Source organism: Phocoena sinus, chromosome 5 (assembly GCF_008692025.1).
Source record: "Phocoena sinus isolate mPhoSin1 chromosome 5, mPhoSin1.pri, whole genome shotgun sequence".
Lineage (NCBI taxonomy): Eukaryota > Metazoa > Chordata > Mammalia > Artiodactyla > Phocoenidae > Phocoena > Phocoena sinus.
In genome coordinates this window covers 112,449,357-112,473,897 of record NC_045767.1, presented here as the reverse complement: position 1 = coordinate 112,473,897, position 24,541 = coordinate 112,449,357, and the positions used below count along the sequence as shown (strand labels likewise).

The window sequence follows — 24,541 nt, the reverse complement described above, 5'->3', positions numbered from 1 at the left end:
CTGTTCCCACCATAGCTAAACTCTGAAGTTATGCTGTAGATGGATGGTTCAGGCTACCTTGGAGGCAACTTAAGGTACAGCCCCAAGGTAACGAGTATTTGTCTAAACACACTAGAGACTCTGAAGCTGAAAGAAATATTTGGCCATTTTGTATTTATGTGTTTTATTTTATCTTTTAAGGTCATGTAATTTTATTAAATTTGAAAAAAAAATTTTTTATTCAATTTTTAAAGGTGACCCTACATTTACAGTTATTACAAAATACTGGCTATATTCCCCGTGTAGTACAGCATATCTTTGTAGCTCATTTTATACCCAATAGTTTGTACCTCTTAATCCTCTACCCGTGGATTGTCCTTCTCCCCTTCCCTCTCCCCACTGGTAACCACTAGTTTGTTCTCTGTGTCTGTGAGTCTGCATCCTTTTTGTTGTATTCCTTAGTTTGTTGTATTTTTAATTTAAAAAATTTTTTAACTTTATTGGAATATAGTTGATTTACAATGTTGAGTTAGTTTCAGGTGTACAGCAATATCGTGATGTATTTTAGAAAGAGATTGGAAATTTTATTTTTCCCTTCTTTCCATGTTAAAGGTTTACTAAGGGGAGTATGCATTAATTTCCAACTGTCTTCTGGCTGTACCTCTGTTATGGGTCACGTAGTTATGAGAGATATGACATCACCAAAGAGGACATAATATGAATGGGGCTTAATACGAGTGTGTAATATCGGAGGCAGGCGGGCATGATGACCAAGACATGCACGCTGGAATCAGGAAATCTGGGTTCAAATCTTTGTAAGTCAAGTACTTGGCATAATGTCAGCCATAGTGCAAGTACCCAATAGTTGCAACTGTCATTGTTCAAGATGACAGGAATATACAAACATATTAGTAATCTTCTTATCACAAGAAACACCACTGAACTCTTCTGGAGAAACAGCTTTTTAGAAAAGAATGACCTCATTCCCCTTCATTTCCTTTACCCATAGTATTTATTAATTCAGCTGAACCAAATGCTGTAGGTTTGAGGTGGGTACTAAAGTGAAATTTGCAGAGCCCATTCTTGTTTCCTATTCTCTGCAAAGTATTTCCAGCAGAGGTGGACCGGTCATTTCCACACCTGGCCCCTGGTAGCAGAGCGCGATGGAAGGACTTGGGGAGGTGTTTATATGTATGGCTGCGTCCCGTGGACATAAACATCCAGTTGTTGTGTGTAAGGAATCTGTGACTCTGAGCAATAGTGCCAGACTTTGTTTGTGCTGGCACTCTTCAGGGACCTGAATAAGCGCTTCCTTACCTGACACCTACGTGTGGAGTTTTGTTTTTTGTCATTGGATTGTCTGGTTTGAGTTTTTCTTATGTTGTAAATACGTAGGTGAAGTGAAGAAATTTTCTACCCTGAAAAAAATAAGTTTTGAGTAGACTTGATCTATTCCTTAAGATAATTTCATCTTTTGCCCCAGAACAAAGGTGACATGATGTAGGAAAGTTAGGAGAGTCACACAATTTTGGAAAGAGACCTGGGCGGTAGGGGAATTTGCATCCATGCCATGGTTCTAGAATTGGAAAATCAGTGTTATATTTAAAGAAGACACACATTGGCTACACAGAACAAGATCAGCTAACTTTTTTTTTTTTTTTTTTTTTTTTTTTTTTTTTTTTTTTTGCTGTACGCGGGCCTCTCACTGTTGTGGCCTCTCCTGTTGCGGAGCACAGGCTCCGGACGCGCAGGCTCAGCGGCCATGGCTCACGGGCCCAGCCGCTCCGAGGCATGTGGGATCTTCCCAGACCGGGGCATGAACCCGTGTCCCCTGCATCAGCAGGCGGACTCTCAACCACTGCGCCACCAGGGAAGCCCGATCAGCTAACTTTTAACTTCTAGAATCAGATTGCCAAGAAAGAAGACACAATTTTAAAGTAAATAATTTACTGTTTCCTCCTCTTCTGAATTTAAAAAGAGTATCTTTTAAAATCATTTCTGATGTTTCAGAGAGAACCATGAGAGCATAGCTTTGTATCAATAGCTTTAAAAAAAGAGAATTGAGAACTGAGGTTGATGCATTGGCAGACAAGGTTAAATGCATATAAAAGGTAATGCATTCTTGAAACATCTAGAAGAACATAGCACAATGATGGTGAGTCTATAATCTCCAGGTTTACTCTTTCTAAACAGATACGGAACAGTATAATTGATGATTTTTCCCCTAAGAATTAAATTTTGTTTGTTTTTTCAACTGGCAGCAGGGGCTTTGGAATCAGAGTTGAGAGTTAAGATACCAACTGTGCCATCTTCAAACTGTGGAGACTTGGGCTGATTGTTTAATCTTTGAGCTTTTATTATTTTAAACTGTGAAGAGCAATACGTACCTCAAAGGTTCTTGAGGATATTGAAGTGCTTTAGAGAAAGCCTACCACCTAGTAGGTGTTTATTAAGTAATGAATGATAGAGAAAGTAATTTAAATCTCAAATTTCAGTGCTGAAATGCGGAAGTAAATACACAAAACAACTGTGTGATTCTAGGTGACTTTGGAATTTTGACAAGAGCCTCTGTTTATTGCTTCCCTTTAGTCCATTTCTTGGTGAGTTTTTCCACAAACACTTTTGATTAACTAAACGCTGAATTTGAGGAATTCAAGACCTCAAGAAATTAATGACCTCTCAAAACAGTGGTTTAGTAGAGTAATAAGGGTCTGCATCCATTTTTATTATCACTATTTACTGGATGTGATATATTTACAAATAGAATAGCTACCATTTACTTCTGGTTACTATGTACCAAGTGCTGTACCAAATACTTTATGAATGTCTCATTTAATCCCGGTAATAACTTGAGACATAAGTATTATGGCTCTCACTATATAAATGAGAAGATGAGATACACTCTTTTAATAATATGTCTAAGCCTCCATAGCTGGGAAGACTTAAAAGCCAGGATAGTACCTTTTCAAGTTAGCATCTGTTCTTTGGAACCACCTAATTTGATGATAGGTTAGCTCTTTGAAATGCTAATACACATAGAATTTTTTGAGGGAATCGTTGGTCTTTAGAAGCTTTGAAACATTTCATGCCTGATTAGGACTTGGGAAGATCCAAGGAATTGATTGCATATGTCCAGTGCCACTTTTTTTTTTTTTTTTTTTTTTTTTGTGGTACGCGGGCCTCTCACTGTCGTGGCCTCTCTCGTTGCGGAGCACAGGCTCTGGACGCGCAGGCTCAGCGGCCATGGCTCACGGGCCCAGCCGCTCCGCGGCATGTGGGATCTTCCCGGACCGGGGCACGAACCCGTGTCCCCTGCATTGGCAGGTGGACTCTCAACCACTGCGCCACCAGGGAAGCCCCAGTGCCATTTTTTTAAAACTAATTTTTCTGGTGTTTCAATTTAGATTTTGGTCCATCCAAGACAAGTACAGAATGCTGTGGAATGACTGCCTAATGGGTATTTCTCAGCCTTGACTATACAAAAGAATCACCTGGGGAGCTTTAAAATACAAACCACAGAAAAACAAAACGACCCCCTCCAAGCCCAGTCCCCATTCCTAGATATTCTCCCCCCTCCAGTCTTATTGAGATATAATTGACGTATAACATTGTATTAGTTGAAGGTGTACAACATAATGATTTGATATGGGTATATATTGTGAAAAATTACCGCAATAAATTTAGTTACCATCCATCATCACCTCACATAGTTACAAATTTTTTTTTTTCTTGTGATGAGAAGTTTTAAGATGTATTCTCTTAGCAACTTTCAAGTATATAATATAGTGCTGGTAACTGTGTTCACCATGCTGGATGTTACATCCCCAGAACCTATTTATCATATAACTGGAAGAAGTTTGTACCTTTTGGCCACCTTCATCCATCCCCAGAGCTGCCTCTGGTAACCACCAATCTGCAGTCTGTTCTTTGTTTCTATGAGTTTTTTTTTTTTTTTTCTTTTTTAAGATTCCACATATAAGTGACATCATAAAGTGTCGTCCTTCTCTGTCTGACTTATTTCACTGAGGTTGAAGGTGCATGCATGCTGTTGCATGTAGCAGGACTTTCTTCTTTTTGATGGCTCAATAGTAGTCTCCTAGATACTCTGATGGAAACTGAACGGTGTCATAAGTCTTCTGGAGACTTCTGGAGGCCCAGCTCTGGGATGTCTCAGATCAGCCCCCCAGGAACACTGGAGTCACACTCTTGGGTCCCGGTTTGCTTGGTATTCTGGCTCTGCAGACCCGGGCTGCTCTCACACCTTACTACCCTCACCTTCACTCTGTGTGGTGGTGGAGGAGAGTGGGGCAGGGAGGGGAAACCATTGTCAGCATTGTCAGCATTCCAGTCAGTGTGATCTTCCAGGAAGGGCTGCTCGGAAGGTTATCAGCTGTCCAGTGCCGGTTCTTGGGATATAACCTTTCCACTGTTTATTTATACTTTGGATATATTGGCTCTGTGTTGTTTGGTTTCCTATTCGAGTACCATTCCAGAGCCATGTGCCATGTTTATAAAGATCGAACATAAGTCAATGAGCTATTCCCAGTGTTGGTCACACACAGGTGCTAATGTCTTTTGATGGGATCAAGTTTTCCCACCTTTTCTTCTCTCCTTCACCATTGTCATCCTCTTCACAACCTAACTTCTCTCCTGTTCCCTCTACTTCACAACCTTCCTTAATTTGAACAATGAGAGATGGCAGTAAGTCCAGATGTGGATGATAGTCTGGACAGCAGAGGATTTTTTTTTAACACCTTTATTGAAGTGTAATTGCTTTACAATGGTGTATTCGTTTCTGCTGTATAACAAAGTGAATCAGCCATACATAGACATATATCCCCCTATCTCCTCCCTCTTGCGTCTCCCTCCCACCCTCCCTATCCCACCCCTCTAGGTGGTCACAGAGCACCGAGCTGATCTCCCCGTGCTATCTGGCTGCTTCCCACTAGCTAGCTATTTTACATTTGGTAACATATATATGTCATGCCACTCTCTCACTTCGTCCCAGCTTCCCCTTTCCCCTCCCTGTGTCCTCAGGTCCATTCTCTAGTAGGGACAGCAGAAGATTTTGGGCAGATGAGTAGTTTGCTGTTTCCAGACTGCCCTATTGGAGCACAAAGTCTGTGGAAATATGGTATTAGCAGGTTACCAGTTGGAGCACAAAACTAACTTTTCACTAGCAAATATTTGTCCACAGTAATTTAAACCATTTTTTATTCAGTTTACACATGAGGGGGCAGTATGGTACTTATAAAGCAAATGCTCTGTTGAAATTGTTTATTTCTGTTGGTGTACAATTGTTTTTAGGTGAGAACTTTTAGACCGTGAATATAATTCTGACACGTTTGTTAGCTATTAAATGTGATACATATATGCGATACGCTCACTCATATACACAGGTCATGTTTTTATTCAAGTATATAAATAATAATCTCCTTGTAACAGTGGGGCTTTCACACAGTGCCTTTTATTGTGAGTTTCATATTTACGGTTTGTTTAATGCTAGCTGGCTTTCTTCGAGCATCTACCTTTAGAACATCAGCCCTCTGGAGATAGAGTGTCAGGGTGATGTCTAAATATTTTATGTTATGACTTCATTGAGGGCTGAAGGGACTCCAGTGTTATTGGGGACAGGAAGCTTCTGAACTCAGGTCTTGGCAGCTATGCAGATTTTTATTGTGAATCACCTCTGTATGATATGCTTCCCTTTATGGCACAGTTTGCTTTTCTCAAGAGAAAAAAAAAATTGCTAAGCAAAGAAACAGCACATTTTAATTAATGTTGTTATTGCTGATAGATGAATGACACTGTAGATAATCAAGGTGCTGACACTCTAGGTTTCATAAATGGAGGGGAAATATTTAAGAGAAGTTGGAAGGTATTAAACAAATTGGTGAAATCTACAGAGCATTTTCTGAAAAATGTGCATGGGAATCCAAAAGGTAATTTCGTAAAGCACAGGCTATTTTTAAATGTGTAAAAAATATTTGCGGTGGTATGTTTCTGTTTATGTAGTTTGAAAAAAAAATTGAGACTAGCATTTTGGCACAGATATAACTGTGAAATTGAACGGGATATTTGTTTGTAATGTTTTATCCTGATTACTTCCTTTGTGGATGAAGAGCTGTGGTATTGTCTACATCTGGTGAAGATAGTTATACTTGTTTAGTTTGGGCATGAATCTGTTTTGAAATATAATGATTTGATGCTGCTTTTACTTAATTTTAATGAGAAATTTTATTTTGAAATCTCTGTTAAAAAATAAAGACTTATGACTTAATACCCAGAATTTGAAGGCATGGATTTTTGGCTCCAACAGTCCCTTTTGGATGAACTCCAAATGTTGTTCGGTACTGGTATACTGTTGGAAAACCCAGGTTTCTGTTCATGGAAAACAATTAATATCCTTCATGTTTTGATGGCAGATTTTTAGGACCCTGCCTGATACCACACTGCCTGAGCCAGTCACCCTGTCAGCATCACCCCCAAATGCTCCACCAAGGCAATCGAAGAGACAGGGCCAGAGGACTAAGAGACCCGTGGCTGTATATAATCTTTGTATTGAACTGGAAGATGGTAAGATGTTAATTACATGTTTCTTCTTGATAGTCTGTTGAGAATATGGCAAAGCCTATGACCCCAGGGCGGGCCATTGTTTTCCATCCTTTGGATTTTAACTTGTTTTCCCCTCAAGATTATGATTTTTGAGATTAACAGGGGGGGTAAATCTTTCCTTGTCAGGGAGAGAATGCACATTTCAGTTTTGTGTTTGTCTTTGTGATTCACGTTTCTTTTTTTACTTTGAAAAGACAGCTAAAATTTCTTTTTGGGGAGACTTGTGTGACCTCCTGTGAGGTTACATAACCCCGAGACAAATGGAAGAGGAACTAAAATGAAAGTAGAACTTTCATGAGAGGAGCAGATTGGAGTCTGATGTTAAATGCATCGAGATCAAAGGCACGGGTCCCTGTGGCGCTGGGGTCTGTGCTTCTGCACCGTCCGGTTTTCTGACTTTCTTGTAAGGCAGGTGTCTCATCCTGTGGTGGGGTGGCAAATTGACCACGGTCAGGGGCTAGGCTGAGTGGACCGAGCTGCAGTGGGACTCTGACCAGTGGAAGTCCTTACTTTCCATCCAAGCCACCCCGTTCCAACTCTCTGTTGTCATGTGGCCACCTTGTCTCAGTATTGCCAGATTGCCTCGTTTTTACCGGAGCCTAGAAATTGGAATTTTAAACACTGATCCCTACAGAACAAGGCTGTGAGCCATAGCGAGACCCCAGTTGCTGATTTGTAATCACGTAGTTATTGGCGTGGAGAATAAGATCGAAACTACCAAGGTTTTATTGGTTTGGAGGTGTGAGGTGATTGTCAAAGGGAAGGAGGAAATGAAGATAGAAACATACAATACCTCCATCATAAGCAGCTGTATAATGAAATGTCACATAGCTAATATCCAAAGACCCATGCAAGCAGGTGACACCTGTCTTTAACTAACTCTCAGGGGATCTGTACACGAGGACTCAGAATGCCTCCTGTAGTGTGTGTGTGTGTGTGTGTGTGTGTGTGTACACTTATATATTACACACACACACACACACACACACACACACACATACACATGCACACACGTTAGTTTTAAAATCAGATCCTCCTTTTCTAGAGAAAGGGCGTGATTTATTAAAGTCAACCTGTACTTTCAGAGCTTCCTTTTAGCCCTTAGTTTCAGCTTCTGAGCCCAGCCAACTTCTTATTCTCTGTCTCCTTTCTCGTGTTCACTCTCTCAACAGAGTTGTTAATAAGGAGTAAAGCTGACTGGTTTGAATTGAGCCTTGTCTTATATATCACTTGTCCTCTGGTGGAAGTGTTAAAAAATTAGTGAACGAGGCAAATGTTGGAAAGTAGGAGGGGAACAAAATCAAGGCGATGTAAAACAATACCTACTTGGGCTCATCAGCCCTTGAGCAAAACTGAATTGACTCTGTTTCATAAAGGAAATGACCAAAGAGGGAATCACATCTGCTTTGGGGGGTATTTTTAGGAATTGAATCAGAATATCCAGTCATGTGTACATAGTTTACTGATTTTTTGATCATTGGGTTGCTGAATGATTATTATTAATGGGTAAGAAGCTGCTGAAGTGGTATTTAGCACATCTTTTATGGAAATACTCAAAATGGTGTACCATCGTAGCTTTCCTAATTTTTAGGCCATATATAAATTCTGTAAAGCTCTTTAATTATAAGGGAAAAAAGAAGATGGACAAATATTTCATTCCTATAGTCTGTTTTTACGTTCACCATCTATATGATGTCTTATTGTACATTTTGTCTTTTATAACTTTACATTGATCCTTCTGGATTGCAGCCTTTGATTTTTCTGGAAGTTGTTAGAATCAGAAAAGCCCATGATTTTGGTCATGGAGTGATTTTGTTTTATCTTACAGGTCATAAGATAAAGCAATTAAAACCTGTTATTTATCCTCTCCCCTCCCCAACCTATTATTTGTAGCTAAGCTTTAGTGAAACTCAAGTTGTGTGAAAAAGAATTATTTCAGGGGGAACAAAGTGGGATCCATGTTTTGCATATTCTAAAAAAATAAATAAATGAAGAGGTGGTGAAAATGCTTTAGAAAGGAAGCATACAGGGAAAGGATATTAAAAGGCTATGTTGTTGATAATTACTTAGCACATTGAAAGCTCTACCCTTTCAAAAAAAAAAAAAATCTCTTCTTATCACCAAGACTTAAATGTTTTTCAGTAGCCCGAGTCATCTAATTGTCAACTCTCTTTGAAATTTTCAAAAGTTTAAGCTTTTTATGTATTTTTTCTTATTGATGGTAGTTGAGTCACTTCCCATGTTTATCTAGTTTTGGTTAAGGTATGCATTATTAGCCAACTTTGGTTGATGATTTTTCCAAATTTTTTAGTTTATTATGAGTCCGATAGAAGGTTTAAATGCAAGTGTGTTTCCACCTTTACCCTCCCCCCATTTATTCACTGCAGTACAAGTTAAATTTGACTTAATAAAATCCAGGACAAATTATTTTTGTTTAAATTTAGGTAGATTATTTGCCAAGATTCAAGGAACTAGTGTGAATGACTGGAGAGTTTCCTCAGCTGTATGATTTGGTCACAGATTTGGTATTTGAGTGAAGTGGTTTTGTGGTATGTTATTTCTTCTGCATTGAGTAAGGTATGAAACCATGCGATGGACCCAACAGGCAACCCTGGAAAACACTCAGAATTGGTTTCAGTTCAGCATTAGGCAGATCAGAAAGTCGTTATTAGCAGTCAGCAAGCCTGTTAGCATGAGCTGAAGTAGGATAGACCTAGAAGGGGAGAATCCTAGCTTAGCTGGTGTGAAATAGGAGAGACACCCTCCGCTGTTAGACATCGTTTTTCAACCCCGCCCCCCAAGTTTAATTAAAGACACTTGGTATCTTTACTTTAACAAAGGCTTTAATTGGCAATGGCACATTTAGCCATACGCAATGCTCATTTATTTTCCTTTTTAACATGTGATTTAATGGCATTAAACTTGTTATTTGCAGAAGACTTTAGAATTCTAGTTACTTGCTTAAAGATCTCTGTTGATGATTAAGATGAACTGAAAGGGATATATTATCTAGCTAGATTTCCTTTAAATAGAGCAGCTGTTAAATTTTTTCTGAAATTCTTTTTATTATTTTGTAGAAGCCATATCGTTCATTTTCATATAGCATTTATAGTCTCACAAACCTCAAAGCTGAGTAGATTTGGCTACGTCAGTTGTTGGGAAATAGCAAAATATGAGGTAGGCTGCTAAGTGCTAAAAAGAAGATGAAAAAATCAAAGGCTTCCTTTTATTTCGTCCACAGGTTATCTTTGTGTTTTTAATTTCCTTAGAAGTGGTAGTAAAGTAACTCTAAAAAATTTTAGTGTTTGTTTTGTTTTTGTTTATACCTGCCCACTCCAAATTTATGTCCTTCCTACCTCTTTTTTTAATTATATAAATTTCAGGTGTACAGCATTATAATTTGACATCTGTGTACACTACACAGTGATCACCACCAGAGGTCTAGTTATCATCCATCACCATACACTTGACTCCGTTTACCCCTTTCATCCACTCCCCAACCCTCTTCCTCTCTGGTAACCACTAATCTGTTCTCTGTATCTATGTGTTTGTTTTGTTTTGTTCATTTGTTTAAGATTTCGGATGTGAGTGAAATCATATGGTGTTTGTCTTTCTCTCTCTGACATCCTTCATATAGCAGAATACCTCCAATGTCCATCTGTGCTGTCACAAATATCAAGATTTCATTCTTTGTCATGGCTGAGTTGCATACATACATATGCAATATGTATGGTACACATATATATATATATATATTCATCTATTGATGGACACTTAACGTTTCCATATCTTGACTATTGTAAATAATGCTGCAATGAAAATTGGGGTGCATGTGTCTTTTTGAATTAATGTTTTTGTGTTCTTTGGATAAATACCCAGAAGAGGAATAGCTGGGTCATATGGTAGTTCTCTTCTTAACTCTTTGAGGAACCTCCATACTGTTTTCCCTAGTGGCTGCACCAAGTTACATTTCCAGAAACGGTGTACTAGGGTTCCCTTTTCTCCACATCCTCTCCAGCATTTGTTATTTTATTGTCTTTGTTAATAGCCATTCTAACAGGTATGAGGTGATAGCTCATTGTGGTTTTGATTTGCATTTTCCTAACAATGGATGATATTGAACACCTTTTCATGAGTCTTTTGGCCATCTCTCTGTGTTCTTTTGGAAAACATCTGTTCACATCCTCTGACCATTTTTCAGTTGGGTTGTTTTATTTATTTATTTTTGCTTTTGTTGTTAAGTTGTATGAGTTCTTTATGTATTTTGATATTTTTAGATATTAATGCCTTATTGGATATGTGATTTGCTAATATCATCTCCCATTCAGTAGGTTACCTTTTCATTTGGTTGATCGTTTCCTTCGCTGTGCAGAAGCTTTTAGTTTGATGTAGTCTCATTTGTTTATTTTTCCTTTTGTTTCCCTTGCCTTTGAAGTCAGATCCACAAAAACGTAGCCAAGACCAATGTCAGTGATGTTACCACCTCTGTTTTCTTCTAGGAATTTTATGGTTTCAACTCTTACATTAAAATGTTTAATCCACTTTGAGTTGATTTTTGTGTGTGGTGTAAGATAGTGGTCTAGTTTCATTCTTTTGCATATTGCTGTCCAGTTTTCCCGATGCTGTTTATTGAAGAGACTGTCATTTCTCCATTGTATGTTATTTACTCCTTTGTCATAATTTAATTGTCCATGTATGTGAAGGTTTATTTCTGGACTCTCACTCTGTTCTGTTGATCTGTATGTCTGTTTTTGTTCCAGTACCACACTGTTTAGATTACTGTAGCTTTGTAGTATAGTTGCAAGACAAGGAGTGTAATACCTCCAGCTTTGTTGTTCTTTCTCAAGATTGTTTTGGCCATTTGGGGTCTTCTGTGGTTCCATACAATTTTTAGAGTCATTTGTTCTGCTTCTGTGAAATATGCCATTGGCATTTTGTTAGGGATTTCATTGAATCTGTAGAGAGCACGGATATTTTGGCAATATAAATTCTTCTAATCCATGAGCATGGAATATCTTTCCATATATTTGTGTTTTCTTCAGTTTCTTTCCAGTGCCTTATAATTTTCAGTATACAGGTCTTTCATCTCCTTGGTTAAATTGATTTCCAGGTATTTCGTTCTTTTTGTTGCAATTGTAAATGGGATTGTTTTCTTAGTTTCTGTTTATGGTAGTTTGCTATTAGTGTATATAAATGCCACAGATTTCTGTATATTGATTTTGTATCCTGCAACTCTAATGAATTCATTTATTCTAACTTTTTTTTTGCTGGAGGCTTTAGGGTTTTCTCTGTATGGTATCATGTCCTCTGTGGGTAGTGACAGTTTTACTTCTTCCTTTCTGGTTTGGATGTCTTTTATTTCTTTTTCTTACCTAATTGTTGTGGCTAGGACTTTCAGTACTATGTTGAATAAAAGTAAGGTGAGAGTGGGCATCCTTGTCTTTTTCCTGATCTTATAGGACAAGCTTTTAGCTTTTCACTGTTAGGATATGATGTTAGCTGTGGGTTTGTCATATATGGCCTCAATTAGGTAAAGGTACATGCCCTCTATACCAACTTTGTTGAGAGTTTTGAATTTTGTGAAATGCTTTTTTGGCATCTGTTGAGATGATCATATGGATTTTATCCTTAATTTTGTTGATGTGATGTATCACGTTGATTGATTTATGGATGTTGAACCAATCTTACATCCCTGGAATAAATCCCACTTGATCATGATGTAAGATCCTCTTAATGTATTTAATGTATCACTGGATTTTGTTTACTAATATTTTGTTGAGGATTTTTTTCATCTATGTTCATCAAGGATATTGGCTTGTAATTTTTTTTGTGGTGTTCTTGTTTGGTTTTGGCATCAGGGTAATGCTGGCTTCATAAAATGTGTTTGGAAGATTTCTCTCCTCTTCAGTTTTTTTGGAAGAGTTTGAGAAGAATAGGTATTAAATCTTTGAGTGTTTTGTAGAATTCACCAGTGAAGCCATCTGCCTGGGCTTTTGTTTGTTGGGAGATTTTTGGATTACTGTTTCAACCTCCTTACTAGTAATTGGTCTATTCAGATTTTCTATTTCTTCATGATTCAGTTGTGTGTTTCTAGAAATTGATGCACTTCTTCTAGGTTGTCCAACTTGTTAGCTTGTAATTGTCTGTAGTAGTTTCTTATGATTCTTTGTATTTCTCTGGTTCTTACTTCCCATCTTTGATCTCTGATTTTATTTAGTTGAGCCCTCGTTTTTCCCTTGGTGAGTCTAGCTAAAGTCTTGTCAATTTTGTGTTTTCAAAGAACCAGATCGTAGTTTCATTGATCTTTTCTATTGTTTTTTTAATCTCTTTCATTTATTTCCACTCTTGATTATTTCCTTCCTTCTACTAATTTTGGACGACTTTGTTCTTCTTTTTTCAGTTCCTTTAGGTGTGAAGTTACTGGAGTTTTTCTTGTTTCTTGAGGTAGGCCTGTATTGCTATTAACTTTCTTTGCTACATCTTGTTGATTTTGGCATGTTGTATTTCTGTTTTTATTTATCTCTTGGTATTTTTTTATTTCTCCTTTGATTTCTTCAGTGAGCCATTGGTTGCTCAGTAGCATGTTGGCTTATCTCCATGTTTTTGTGGTTTTTCCTTTTGTTTCTTGTGATCGATTTCTAGTTTCATACCATTGTGGTTGGAGAAAATGCTTGGTATGATTTCAGTCTTCTTGAGACTTGTCTAGTGACCTAACATGTAATCTATCTTGGAGAATGTTCCATATGCACTTGAAAAGAGTGTGTATTCTGCTTTTGGATGGAATATTCTGTATTTGTATATATCTATTAAGTCCATTTGGTCTGATGTGTTGTTTAAATTCAGTGTTTCCATATTGATTTTCTGTCTGGATGATCTCTCCATTGATATAAGTGAGGTGTTAAAGTCCCCCACTATTATTGTATTGCCTTTAATATCTCTTTATGTCCATTAATATTTGCTTTCCTATACCTTGGTGCTCCTCTGCTGGGTGCATATACATTTATAAATCTTATATCTTCTTGCTGGATTGACCCCTTTATCATTATGTAATGCCTTTCTTTGTCTTTTATTACAGTCTTTGTTTTAAAATCCATTTTGTCTGATATGATTGTAGTTTCTCCAGCTTTCTTTCATTTCCATTTGCATGGAATGTCTTTTTAAGTCCCTTCACTTTGAGTCTTCTGTGTACCCTTTCTTCTGAAGTGAGTCTCTCTCCATTCAGCCATTCTGCCTTTGATGGGCAAATTTAGTCTATTTACATTTAAAGTAATTATTAACAGGTATGTACTTATTGCCATTATGTTAATTGTTTCCTGGCTGTTTTTGTAGCTCTTCTCTGTTCCTTTCTTCTCTTTCTTGCTTCCTTTGTGTCTTGGTGGGGTTTTTGCGCGCGCGCACACGTGTGTGTGTGTTATGCTTACATTCCTTCGTCATTTTCTTTTGTGTGTTTACTGCAAGTTTTTTTCCCTGTTGTTTCAATGAGGTTTACATATAACATCTTATGTAAATAGTAGCCCATTTTAAATTGGTAACCTCTTAAAGCTTTGGAATGTGTCCAAATTTATCTTTTTACTCCCCCCATCACATATTATACCTTTGATGACACATTTTACATGTCATTTTGTGCATCTTTTAACTAATTACTTTAATTTTAGTTAAGTTTACTACTTTTGTCTTTTAACCTTCATGTTTGCATTTTAAGTGGTTTCACTACCTGTATTATATATTTACCTTTTCCAGTGATGTTTTTACTTTTATGTGTTTTCTCATTATTAATTAGTGCCATTTCTTTTCAGCTTAAAGAAGTCACTTTAGCATTTCTTGTAGGGCTGGTTTAGTGGTGATAAACTCCTTTAGCTTTAGCTTATCTGGGAAACTCTTAATCTCTCCTTCAATTCTGAATGATAACTTTGTGGGTACAGAATTCTTGGTTGGAAGTTTTTCCTTTCAGCACTTTGAGTATGTTGTGTCACTCCCTTCTGGACTGTAAAGTTTCTGCTGAAAAATTTGCTGATAGCCTTATGGGGTTTTTCTTGTATGTAACAAGTTGTTTTTCTTTTGCTGCTTTTAGGATTGTCTCTTTATCCTTAACTTTTACCATTTTAATTATAACATGTCTTGGTGTGTGTCTTTTTGGTTTCATCTTGCTTGGAACTCTTTGGGCTTCCTGGACCTGGATGTCTCTTTCCTTCCACAGATTAGGGAAGTTTACAGCCACTATTTCTTCAAATAAGTTTTCTGGCCCTTTCTCTCCCTCTTCTCCTTCTGGGACCCCTGTAATATAAATATTCTTCTTCTTGATGTTGTCTCAAAGGTCCCTTAAGGTGTCTTCACTTAATTTTTGTTTTCTTTTTGCTGCCGTCTGGGTGAGTCCTGTTGTTTTCTCTTCCAGTTTGCTCATTCATCCTCCTGCCTCGTCTAGTCTGCTGGTGAGCCCATGTAGTGTATTTTTCAGTTCAGTTATAACTTCTGTTTAGTACTTGCTTCTATTTTTCTGTCTCTTTGTTGAAGTTCTCACTGTGTTCATCTCTTCTTCTCCCAAGTTCAATGAGTACCTTTATGACTATTAATTTGAACTCTGTGACAGGTAGATTGCTTATCTTTGTTTCCTTTTGTTCTTTTTCTGAGGCTCTGTCTTTTTCTTTTGTTGGAACATATTCCCTTGTCTCCTCATCTTGCCTCATTTTGTGTTTGTTTCTGTGTATTAGGTAAATCAGCTATCTCTCCCAGAATTGAAGGAATGGCCTTATTTAGGAGATGCCTTGTGGGGCTCAGAAGTGCATTCCTGACTGGCCACCAGAGCCAGGCATTCAGGGAGTATCCCCTGTGTGGGCTGCACGTGCCCTCTTGTGGTGGGAACGTGGCTGCGGGTGCAGTGTCCGGTGGACGGGGCTGGGTCCCGGACCCTTAGTACCTTTTTATATAAAGAGAGACTGTTGTGTTTGTCCCCATATACAAGGAAAGTTCATGAGGCTGTATGAGGTATATTCTTTGCTATCTTCTCTTCAAGGCAGAAGAAACATTTTAAAAGAAGGTTTGGTGAGTGAGAAGAGGATTATCATCTGAATTTTGACTAAGCTCTCCCATTCTTCCTTTATGCTAGCTCTAATTTTAAGCACAACTAGACATTCACAGGACTAGTTTTATTTGTATCTTCTTTGGTAATTAGGTATTCTTTGCCTGTCCTCTTTTGTACATGGTATAGCAGTTTGTTTATTTAGACAACAGAAAAGATATGACTTATAAAGAGTCGAAAACAAAATCATCTTGCAAGCCAATTGGCAGGATTTAATATTACTTCAGGGTAGTTCTTACTTTGGGTATCGTTAGGTTGGCACTTTCCCACTTGGATCCCGGACGTGCTAACTGGAGCACATTTTGTTGAACATGTATTATTGTAGCCCTACAGTGTGGTAGAGAACATGACGAGGATGCAGAGCTTTATAAGCAAAAAAGTGAAAATACAACTGTCGAAGGGGAGATGGGTTAACAATAAAGCAGGACCACTTTCCTCCTTTCTTAAAGAAAGAACGTATCCTGATATACATCAGTCTGTAAAATCAGGGTGGGACAGATCTGTCTTGTAGGAGTCAAGAAGGCCATGGTAAAAGGCTGGTTAAGTCATTTAAGCTTAGGTTGATGTGGGCTTGAGTGAGCACTAGGAATTGAAAATAAAATGGATTATCTGGTAGAAATGTGAAAGCAAGTTGTTGGTACTTCTCCACTGTCCAGGTGTGGAGAATGAAGGCAGCTAATCAACACAGATGTCATCAGCCACATTGTAGGCTCATAGGTAAATCTTTTCCTTGTGTTTATGTCTTAGTTTTGTCCTGAGGCTTTTTTTTAATACATATCTTTAGACCATCTTTCCATCAAAAGGAAGAAATCATCTCATCTTGTTAGTGTCTTCAATACATATTGTTATATGTAACTTGTTTAGAAAATAGGTTTGGTATAAATAGTGTATGTGGAAAGCCAGTGGATAGAGAAATGTTAAGTAATAACTGAAATGTTATGTCTTCTTAGAGAAAGATTAGTCTCATAATTATGAACAATGTAGAGCTCAGTTTTCTCCTCCTTTACCTCGCAGACTTATATCCATTCAGTCACAGGCTTATGTAAAGGATGGGCGGCCCCCACCATACTCAAAGATGTTTATTTCTGTAGAAGTCAAGGATGGAGAGCTGACAGTCACGGCAACTATGCACTCTCCAATCTCAGTTCCCAAGAGAGTATCTTTAGAGGGGTAGATCGGGCATTTGGGATTGACATGTACACACTGCTATCCTTAAAATAGATAACCAACAAGGACCTACTGTATATCACAGACAACTGTGCTCAATATTCTGTAATAACCTAAATGGGAAAAGAATTTGAAAAAGAATAGGTACATGTGTATGTATAACTGAATCACTTTGCTGTACACCTGAAACTAACAGAACGTTGTTAATCAACTGTGCTCCAATTAAAAAAAAAAAAAGAAAAAGAAATGACCTTCATGAAAGCATGCTTTCGTAAGTGAATTGTTACTACCCGTCCTCCCTCAGATTGTATCAGGACACTTATGTGAGAGAAGGATCACTGTAAAACCACTGTTGATGTGGATTTTCAGAGACCTTCTGCAGCTATTGACATTTCCTTATAGACATATCTGATCAGCTTGCAGAGATTAATAATCAACCCAAGTAACCGGCTGCAAGCAGATCTCTGTCTTATGCTTGGTAATCTTCTCTCGATTCTTACCATTTTTTTGCATGACGCTTCACGGGTAGATTCTGGATAATAACTTTCCAAAGGCCGAGCCATCTTACCACCTCCTCTGAGCAAAGTCATGATTCTTTGGCATGGAATTACTGTGTTGTGAAGTTAAATCTAAGACCGGGCTTGAATCCAGTGACAGGCTGTGTCGACAGATTATTTCTCACTTTTACCGTGATGAGATCAATGGGTTGGAAAAGGCAGCCAGAAATGTCAGGGCTGTGATTGAGTTGTGACCTGCCCATAGATCATGCCCGCTGCTTCTCCTGCACCGGCGTCTCCCCAGACGCTTCCTCGAAGCTCACCTCCCCTAATGTTAATGACAAAGCACGAGGCACCTTCTTTATATGACTTCCTCTATAATCTTAACTATGCTCCTGTGTGGGATGAACATTTCCCCCTCTCTCTGGAGGGGGAAGAAAAAAAGTCTTATTTAACGCCTTAAAAAAGTTCATGGCAGGTAACTAGAATAGAAGAGAGAAAAATTCTTTAAAGCTTGTCTCCCTGTGGTGTGGGTTTTTTCTTCACTTCTAATAGCTTTTATTTTAATTTCTAGTTCTGAATTCAAGCAGCTGTCACTCTCTTTATAGCCCTCTTTGAAACACTTACAACGTAGGAGGTAGCCGGGCTGTCTAAGAAACATCTTTTCAAACCAGCTGAAGTATTGTTTATCCTGAATGAAATAGAATTTTTAAGGCTGTCAGGAGGGACTGATTTGAAACGTTTCCTTTGGTAGCTAGGAAGATGAGGCGAAATCTTGAAGGGGAAGGTATTATCTCAGTGTGGCCAACTCCAAGCAATTGTTATTACTCAGAAAACTCCTATGGACCCTGATAAAAAATTACCAGGAGATAAGACTGCTGTCTACAATTAATATAACCAAACAAACCTGTGGTCAGTTTATTTGTACTTACTGAATCCTTCCCAGCTGTTGAGGAAAAAGAAATGACGTGAGATTGAGTCAACTGTGGAGGCTACTCCTGTAACTAGTTGTGTCTCCTTGACTTTTATGAACTCTGGGTTGCAACTTTGCAGCCTGGCTCCTTCTAAATGCTCACTCTGCTTGGCATGGCATTCTTGTGTGTCTTCTAGGCGGTATTTAGAAGGAGTCCAGTGTCAACCTTGGGTGGAAAAAAAAATCTTCAAGCCTATTACGGTGAATTATACGGCTGACATTTTGCATGTACTAATATTTGTTCTCTGAACTCGGCAGCATGAGTCTTTGAGCTTGAATTGTGATGATGGCTGTGGTTTTATTTTTCTCTTTGGGTCAGAATAGAAATAGTGACTCTTGAAGTCTCTGGTTATTATCTTAGTTATTTTAAAGGTGGGCTCTTTTTCTTAAAAATTTTAATAGTTAATGTGAGAACAGGATACAAAATTTGGAGGGTAATAATAGTACACAGTTAACAGATACCATACTATATGCCGGCTACCGTTGTTAGCAATATTTGTTAAACTTAGGTAATCCTCGTAACAATCCTATCGGTAGTATTATTATCCGTATTTTATAATTGGGGAAACTGAGGCTCAGAGAAGGTCAGTAGCTCACCTGAGTCTCCTGGCTAGTGAGTGACAAAGCCAGGATTAACCAGTCCCGTTCCACAGTCTGGGCTCCTTACCACTCTGCTCAAGTGCAAACCCAAGCGCCTCAGCAAATGGTCTTCTCTTCTCCGGAGTTTTCCATGGCCAGTCTTTTCAGAGATGTCATGTGCCTTTCGAACAATACATTGATTTATTCTTTTTTAATTTTAAGAGTGACTCTTAGTTTTTCCATTAAAAACAGTGGCCAGTTTTGTTGTAAAGGAATCAGAGTGATGGTTTTGATGAAGGAGATGAAGGAGAAGAAAGGGCCAGAGATGAGGATGGATTTAAACCTGGGACACAATACACTGTAACAAAAATGGGTCCTCTAAGAGAAAGGGCTCGCTCATTTTTATGGGCAGGGAGAAGGAAAAGCAATCATTTTATTTCAGTATTATATTTATTTTATCGTGATATATATACCCATTTACCTAAATGAACAAATATCTGGTCTTACGTTAGTTGCAGTAAGGTGAAAAGTCTCCATTCAATCCCATCAACTCAGTCCCTGCAAACCAAATCTGTAACCGCTGCTATTAATAGATTGAGCCATGTCAGAGGGCCAGCTCTCAGTTCCAAAGTTATCTAATATCGGCAATTTCAGATGTTTTTTCATTTACATGTCATTTCAACCTATAGTTTCTTAAATCCTTTCAAAGTTAAAATTCCAAATTGGATTGCTGGCCACTGTTATTAGGAGGGTCGTATCACATGAAACTGCTCTGCTGTTTGTCTATGTCAAAACTGATTGAATAGCAGCAGTTTGACTTGGTTCAACGTATAGTTTCTTATTTTTCCTTCTAGAATCCTTCATGTACATATAAGCAGAGATGAATATAGATTTTTATATTATCCCCTGTGTGCTCAAAAGCTAGTTGTGCACCGTATTTTAAAAAACTTTATATCCGGTATTGTTTTCATATCAACACAAAAAGAGTGCCCTCTCCTTTTTCACTGCTGTGTAGTATTCTGTGTGTTCTGTTGTGTGGGTGTGCTCCTAAAGGCCTTGTTCTACAGCCAGACATAAGCAGGTGGTACAGGTCCTCAGTCATCACACACAGGCTTCTAGCCTTCCAAGGATCACAGAAATGTGTCCACAGAAATAATATACATGGTGTGATTTTGAGTGACTAAAGTAAGTTATAAAACAGAATTTCAGAATAGCCTCACTTCCAAAGGGAAAACTATGTGAATAAGTGTATAAGCATAGAAATAAATCCGGAATAATAGTAATCAGTTATGACAGTGGTTTTCCTTAGGAAGTGAGAGAATGATGATTTTCTTCTTTAAACATATCTGTATTTCTTTTTCCTTGTTATATACATGTACGTATATACACATATATGTATATACACATATATACGTGTACATATATACACATATATACACATGCATCATGCATACGAGTATGTGTATTTAAGTTACAAAAGTTTCAGCCTAAAACTGATGCAAGTTGTGCTTGTTATTTGGCGTGCTGGGTATAAGTTGAAGATCTTGAAGTACAAAGAGTGAAGCGGAGCCCAAGAAAAAAGCATATGGAGTCCCGCTAGCATGAGTTGACCTGGAGAAATTTCATTGGCAGTACATTGAGAATGGGGAGCTGTCACTGCTTAGTGTTTTCCTGTTGGATTTAATGCATCTTTCACCTTCTCCCTGGGCTGTTCTCAAAGTCACATTGTCCTAGCATTTTGGGGATCACTATCACTGGAAATACTTAGGCCACAAAGAGTTTTATTGAGTGGTAGAATTATTTGTGGTTACATTTGGATTTAACCTAACCTGGATTTAAATCCCTGTTCTCTTCTTACTGTCTTATATGACCTAGGCAAATTCCCCTTTGAAGCCTCATGAGTTTGGGTCAGTAAACTTCCCCATGGCTTTTGCCAAGAACAAATGAGTTAATGGCTGTACACCATCCAATATTTAGTGAATACTCGATTTTAGCTTAGATTTTCCAGAAGGTCTGATGTGTAAAATAGAGGGCTTCAAATATATTTTCCTATATGGTATACTTTCCAAGAAAATGTACTTAGTCTTTTGTGTTTGGTTATTTTTGTCCAGCTTATAATAAGTTTATTGGTTGCTACCTTAAACTGACAATTGATAATAATGTACATTGTTCAGGTGAAAAGAATGATGTGATGGGGGAGGAGGATAGGTAAGTAGCTAGGAGTCCAACAACCCTCCTTTCTCAGCTGGACTGGAGTGTGTTCTGAACACACTGCTCTAAATTTCCTGAGCTGTCAAAATGTCAGGCTTCCTCAGAAGTTTATGCAAGACAGCTTGATTCAGTATCTGATTACTTTTTGGTTCCTAAGGATAATCGTAGATGGTGGTTATATGTTTTGTTTATATAGGCAGAAATCTCAGTCTGTAAATAATGCCTCTGGACTGTGATTATGATATAAAAATGCTCTCTGCTTTACAGAGTAAAGCAATTTGCTTTGACTTCTGTTGACATCGCAGCCGAACTGGTCTTATTCACTTTGTAATTGAATTGCTACAGCCTTCCGTTGACCTTGTAAGTAGCAGAGGTGGTTCCTGGAGTTGTAACGTAATGCCTGTTAGCTACTGCTGTAACGTTATAATGGGGTCTGTGTTTTATGTCATGCGATTAGAACACAGCCGATTCCCTCATCAGCGTTTCCTAGCATACACTTTTGCCATGTCTTAGCCATTCGGTAGCTTTTCAGGCAAGCGTTTTGCTTAATTTTTATTATCTTCAGACAGTAGAAAATAAAATCTGCTTTATAATTGTATGGCAATTTCATCACATCTTTTCACGCCTTACTGTGACAGTTTAACTTGTAGTTTAGGAGTTGACTTCTCTCTTATTCAGTTTTCTGGGGGGGATGCATATCTATGTGTACTTTTGTTTTTTGGACTTTTTGGACTGGGAGTGGGAGGTTATTTCATTGAGAGTCACATTTCCCTTTCCTAGACATGATTTCAGATAAAGAAATTATATTACCCAAGGGAATTATTCTTAGCTAGCCACTGACTGTCATTAACCTGCATGTTAATTAGCTTTATCATGGTTCCCATTATGGTTTGTCTTGTTTGGTGAGGCCAAATGAAATGAGAGGAACTGGGACATCTTGCCCTACCGCCCCCAGCATGACATTGCTTTAACTTGCAGCAGAACTGAGAATTGGGGTCAGTGGGACTTTACGAACCTTTCCTTCCACTTGGCAATTATAACTGGTCTCTCAGTGCTCCTTTCACTGCTGAGAAATACAATTAGCGTTCTTTCCTTAATGGGCAGTTGGCAGGGTTAATTTCTTATACCCCCCTCCCCTTTGTTTCCCTAATGGAAGATTTTCTGATCAAAGAATCTAAACTGTTTTCTCTTAATAGTCATTTATTACCTACTGCTCTGTGGACAGCAAAGAAGAATTCCCTTTGAATGGGAGGGTTGGATTTGGTTTTTTTAAAGAAAGATACCCAATTACATTAGCAATTTTAAAAGTTCAATTTTAAAGTCAAACTTTGAGTCTCCTAACCTATCTTTATTTTTCTAATTAAAGAAAGGAATTGCCTGTGTGTGTGTGTGTGTGTGTGTGTGTGTGTGTGTGTGTGTACGTACAAACTAGTGTACAAGATAATATGATATAACTCTTTTGGCTGACGTTTTTAGAAGGATAAGAATAAATATCTGGCCTGAAAAATATATCGGCTTTACTTTTTGTCTTGCATTGGATTCCTTTTTTGGGGGGGGGGGGTGACTTCTTTTTCTCTCTGTAGATCTTATCTGTATAATGCCACTATTGCTAGTGCCTCATAATGCAAGTTCTCTCAATTCCTTGGCCATTTTAGTTGAAGTAGACTAAGTGTATGGGAAGCTCTGAAGGCAGTGCTGGGTTTTCTTTGGCTGGTTAGGTGTTAATGGGGTTTGGGATCTGATCCTGACCCTTCTCAGCCATGCTGCTCACAGACTGCTCTGTTGTGCACTAGTCATTCCGTGTGTATACTGCAGCTTCTAGTTCGAGAAGCTCATAGGACTCCGTGAGGTTCTGGGTGAGTATCTAAGTATGCTATGAAGAAACAGGCCTGTTCACTTTTTTTTTTTTTTTTTTAAACTAGCCAAAGAGTGGACTACTTGGACAAAACTAGTCTTAGGTAATCCAGCTAGGCAGGACAGGCTGTCTTTCTATGTTGTTGGAATGTAGCCTTTTCCTGTTTTCCTCAGTCTCAATAAATTTGGGTATCTGGTCACACTGGTATCTGCACATCAGTAAATATGGGGATGCTAGCGCTAAGGACCAGATGCAAAAACAAAACACTGGACCGAACTGTAATCCTCCCTTTGGAGCAGTAGTGAGTGTTAAGCTGTTGTGGAAGGCATGCTCCTTTACTTAGCCTTGGAGCCCTTGAACGTTTCATTGACTGCAACAGTCGCACCCAGTAATTTGAAAGCAAGAAGACATTGTGATGTACTTCTAAGACTTAGGTAGGAAGAGTGAGGCTATGTATGACTCAAGTGTTCTCGAGTGTCCTTGTTAAAAGTAGAATGCTCTCCTAGATGGGTTAGTGTTCCAATGCAGTATGACAGTTCTATGATGTCTCATTTCTCATGAGTGAAGTAGTATACTTTGACTTGTATTAACTGCATTTCAGGGACCAGCACCGCTTAGTCCATGCTTCTTTTCCTGTACACAGGGTCATTAAAGAATGGATGGTGGCTATGTCCTTTGATCTCTATCAACCTTAAGATGCCACTGTTGGCACCCATCCCATCTGTTATGTTGGCCTTATGAACATTGGTGGGGGAATGTTTTCCTTCTACTGTTTCATATGTTGAAGCGTCTCAGCAGCTCCTAGACAGATTTAGCTTTATTTATAGAGGTCACTTCCATATTTATTGTTCCGCATCAGGTTTTATATACAACGTCAAGTCCAATTGCATATTGAGCAGGGGGGAGGGAAAACATAAATTTTGGTTTACTCTAATTTACACTAGTCAGTGCAGTATTAGAAACTAGCTTTTGACATGATGAAATATAGCAATTCAGACTTTCTTTTAGCAGAGTAGAAATTACATCAGAGTGTCTTTGAAATGAGTTTGGGAGTACTGTTCTTGATGGTAGGCACCCTTCTCCTTTTCAGTATGCTGTGTGTCCTGGGTGACCTTAGGAAGAAAGACCACTATGGCTCGAAGGAGATTTTATTGATGTCATAATATCTGCCACATGGTGGAAACTAGGGCAGCCTGAATATTTTCTGCTTAGTTCAAAGGTTATATTTTGAACAGGCTTATATAAGTTAGCAAAACAAACAAACCTCTCCTCTTCCTGTGGCATTTCATCATCCTCTTCCCATTTCAGCCTCTTCCCATCACTTCCATTCCCACAGCTATCAGTCTGTCTACTACTGTGACTTGTACCCAGACATGTTCTCCTTGAGGATAGCCTTTCTCAGTTCCCTACGTGCTGTGCCCTCTTCTGCTTCAGACATTAAGCCTCAATTTTTGGTGCTTGAGTCTTCCTTGGGTGTAGCATCATGAGAACAGACACACCAAGTGGGCAAAGAAGACATTGAAATACTCAAAGCAAGACATTATTGGGCAGCGCTGTTTAAAAGATAGGAAATTCAGAATGCAAGGAGG

General features: G+C 38.4%; 1 protein-coding gene across 5 annotated transcripts in view; it reads left to right on the top strand.

Annotated features, from left to right (window-relative positions):
* The window catches only part of ARHGAP10 (Rho GTPase activating protein 10), a 331,140-nt gene that overhangs the window by 270,757 nt on the left and 35,842 nt on the right, over positions 1–24,541 (top strand). For all 5 annotated transcript variants that reach the window (XR_004350045.1, XM_032632923.1, XM_032632924.1 and 2 more), the window contains one exon: positions 6,405–6,555. Coding sequence is in view for 4 of the 5 variants with exons in the window: in XM_032632923.1 (XP_032488814.1) it covers positions 6,405–6,555 (151 nt within the window). In the remaining variant the exon portion in view is untranslated. The remainder of the gene's footprint in view (positions 1–6,404; positions 6,556–24,541) is intronic.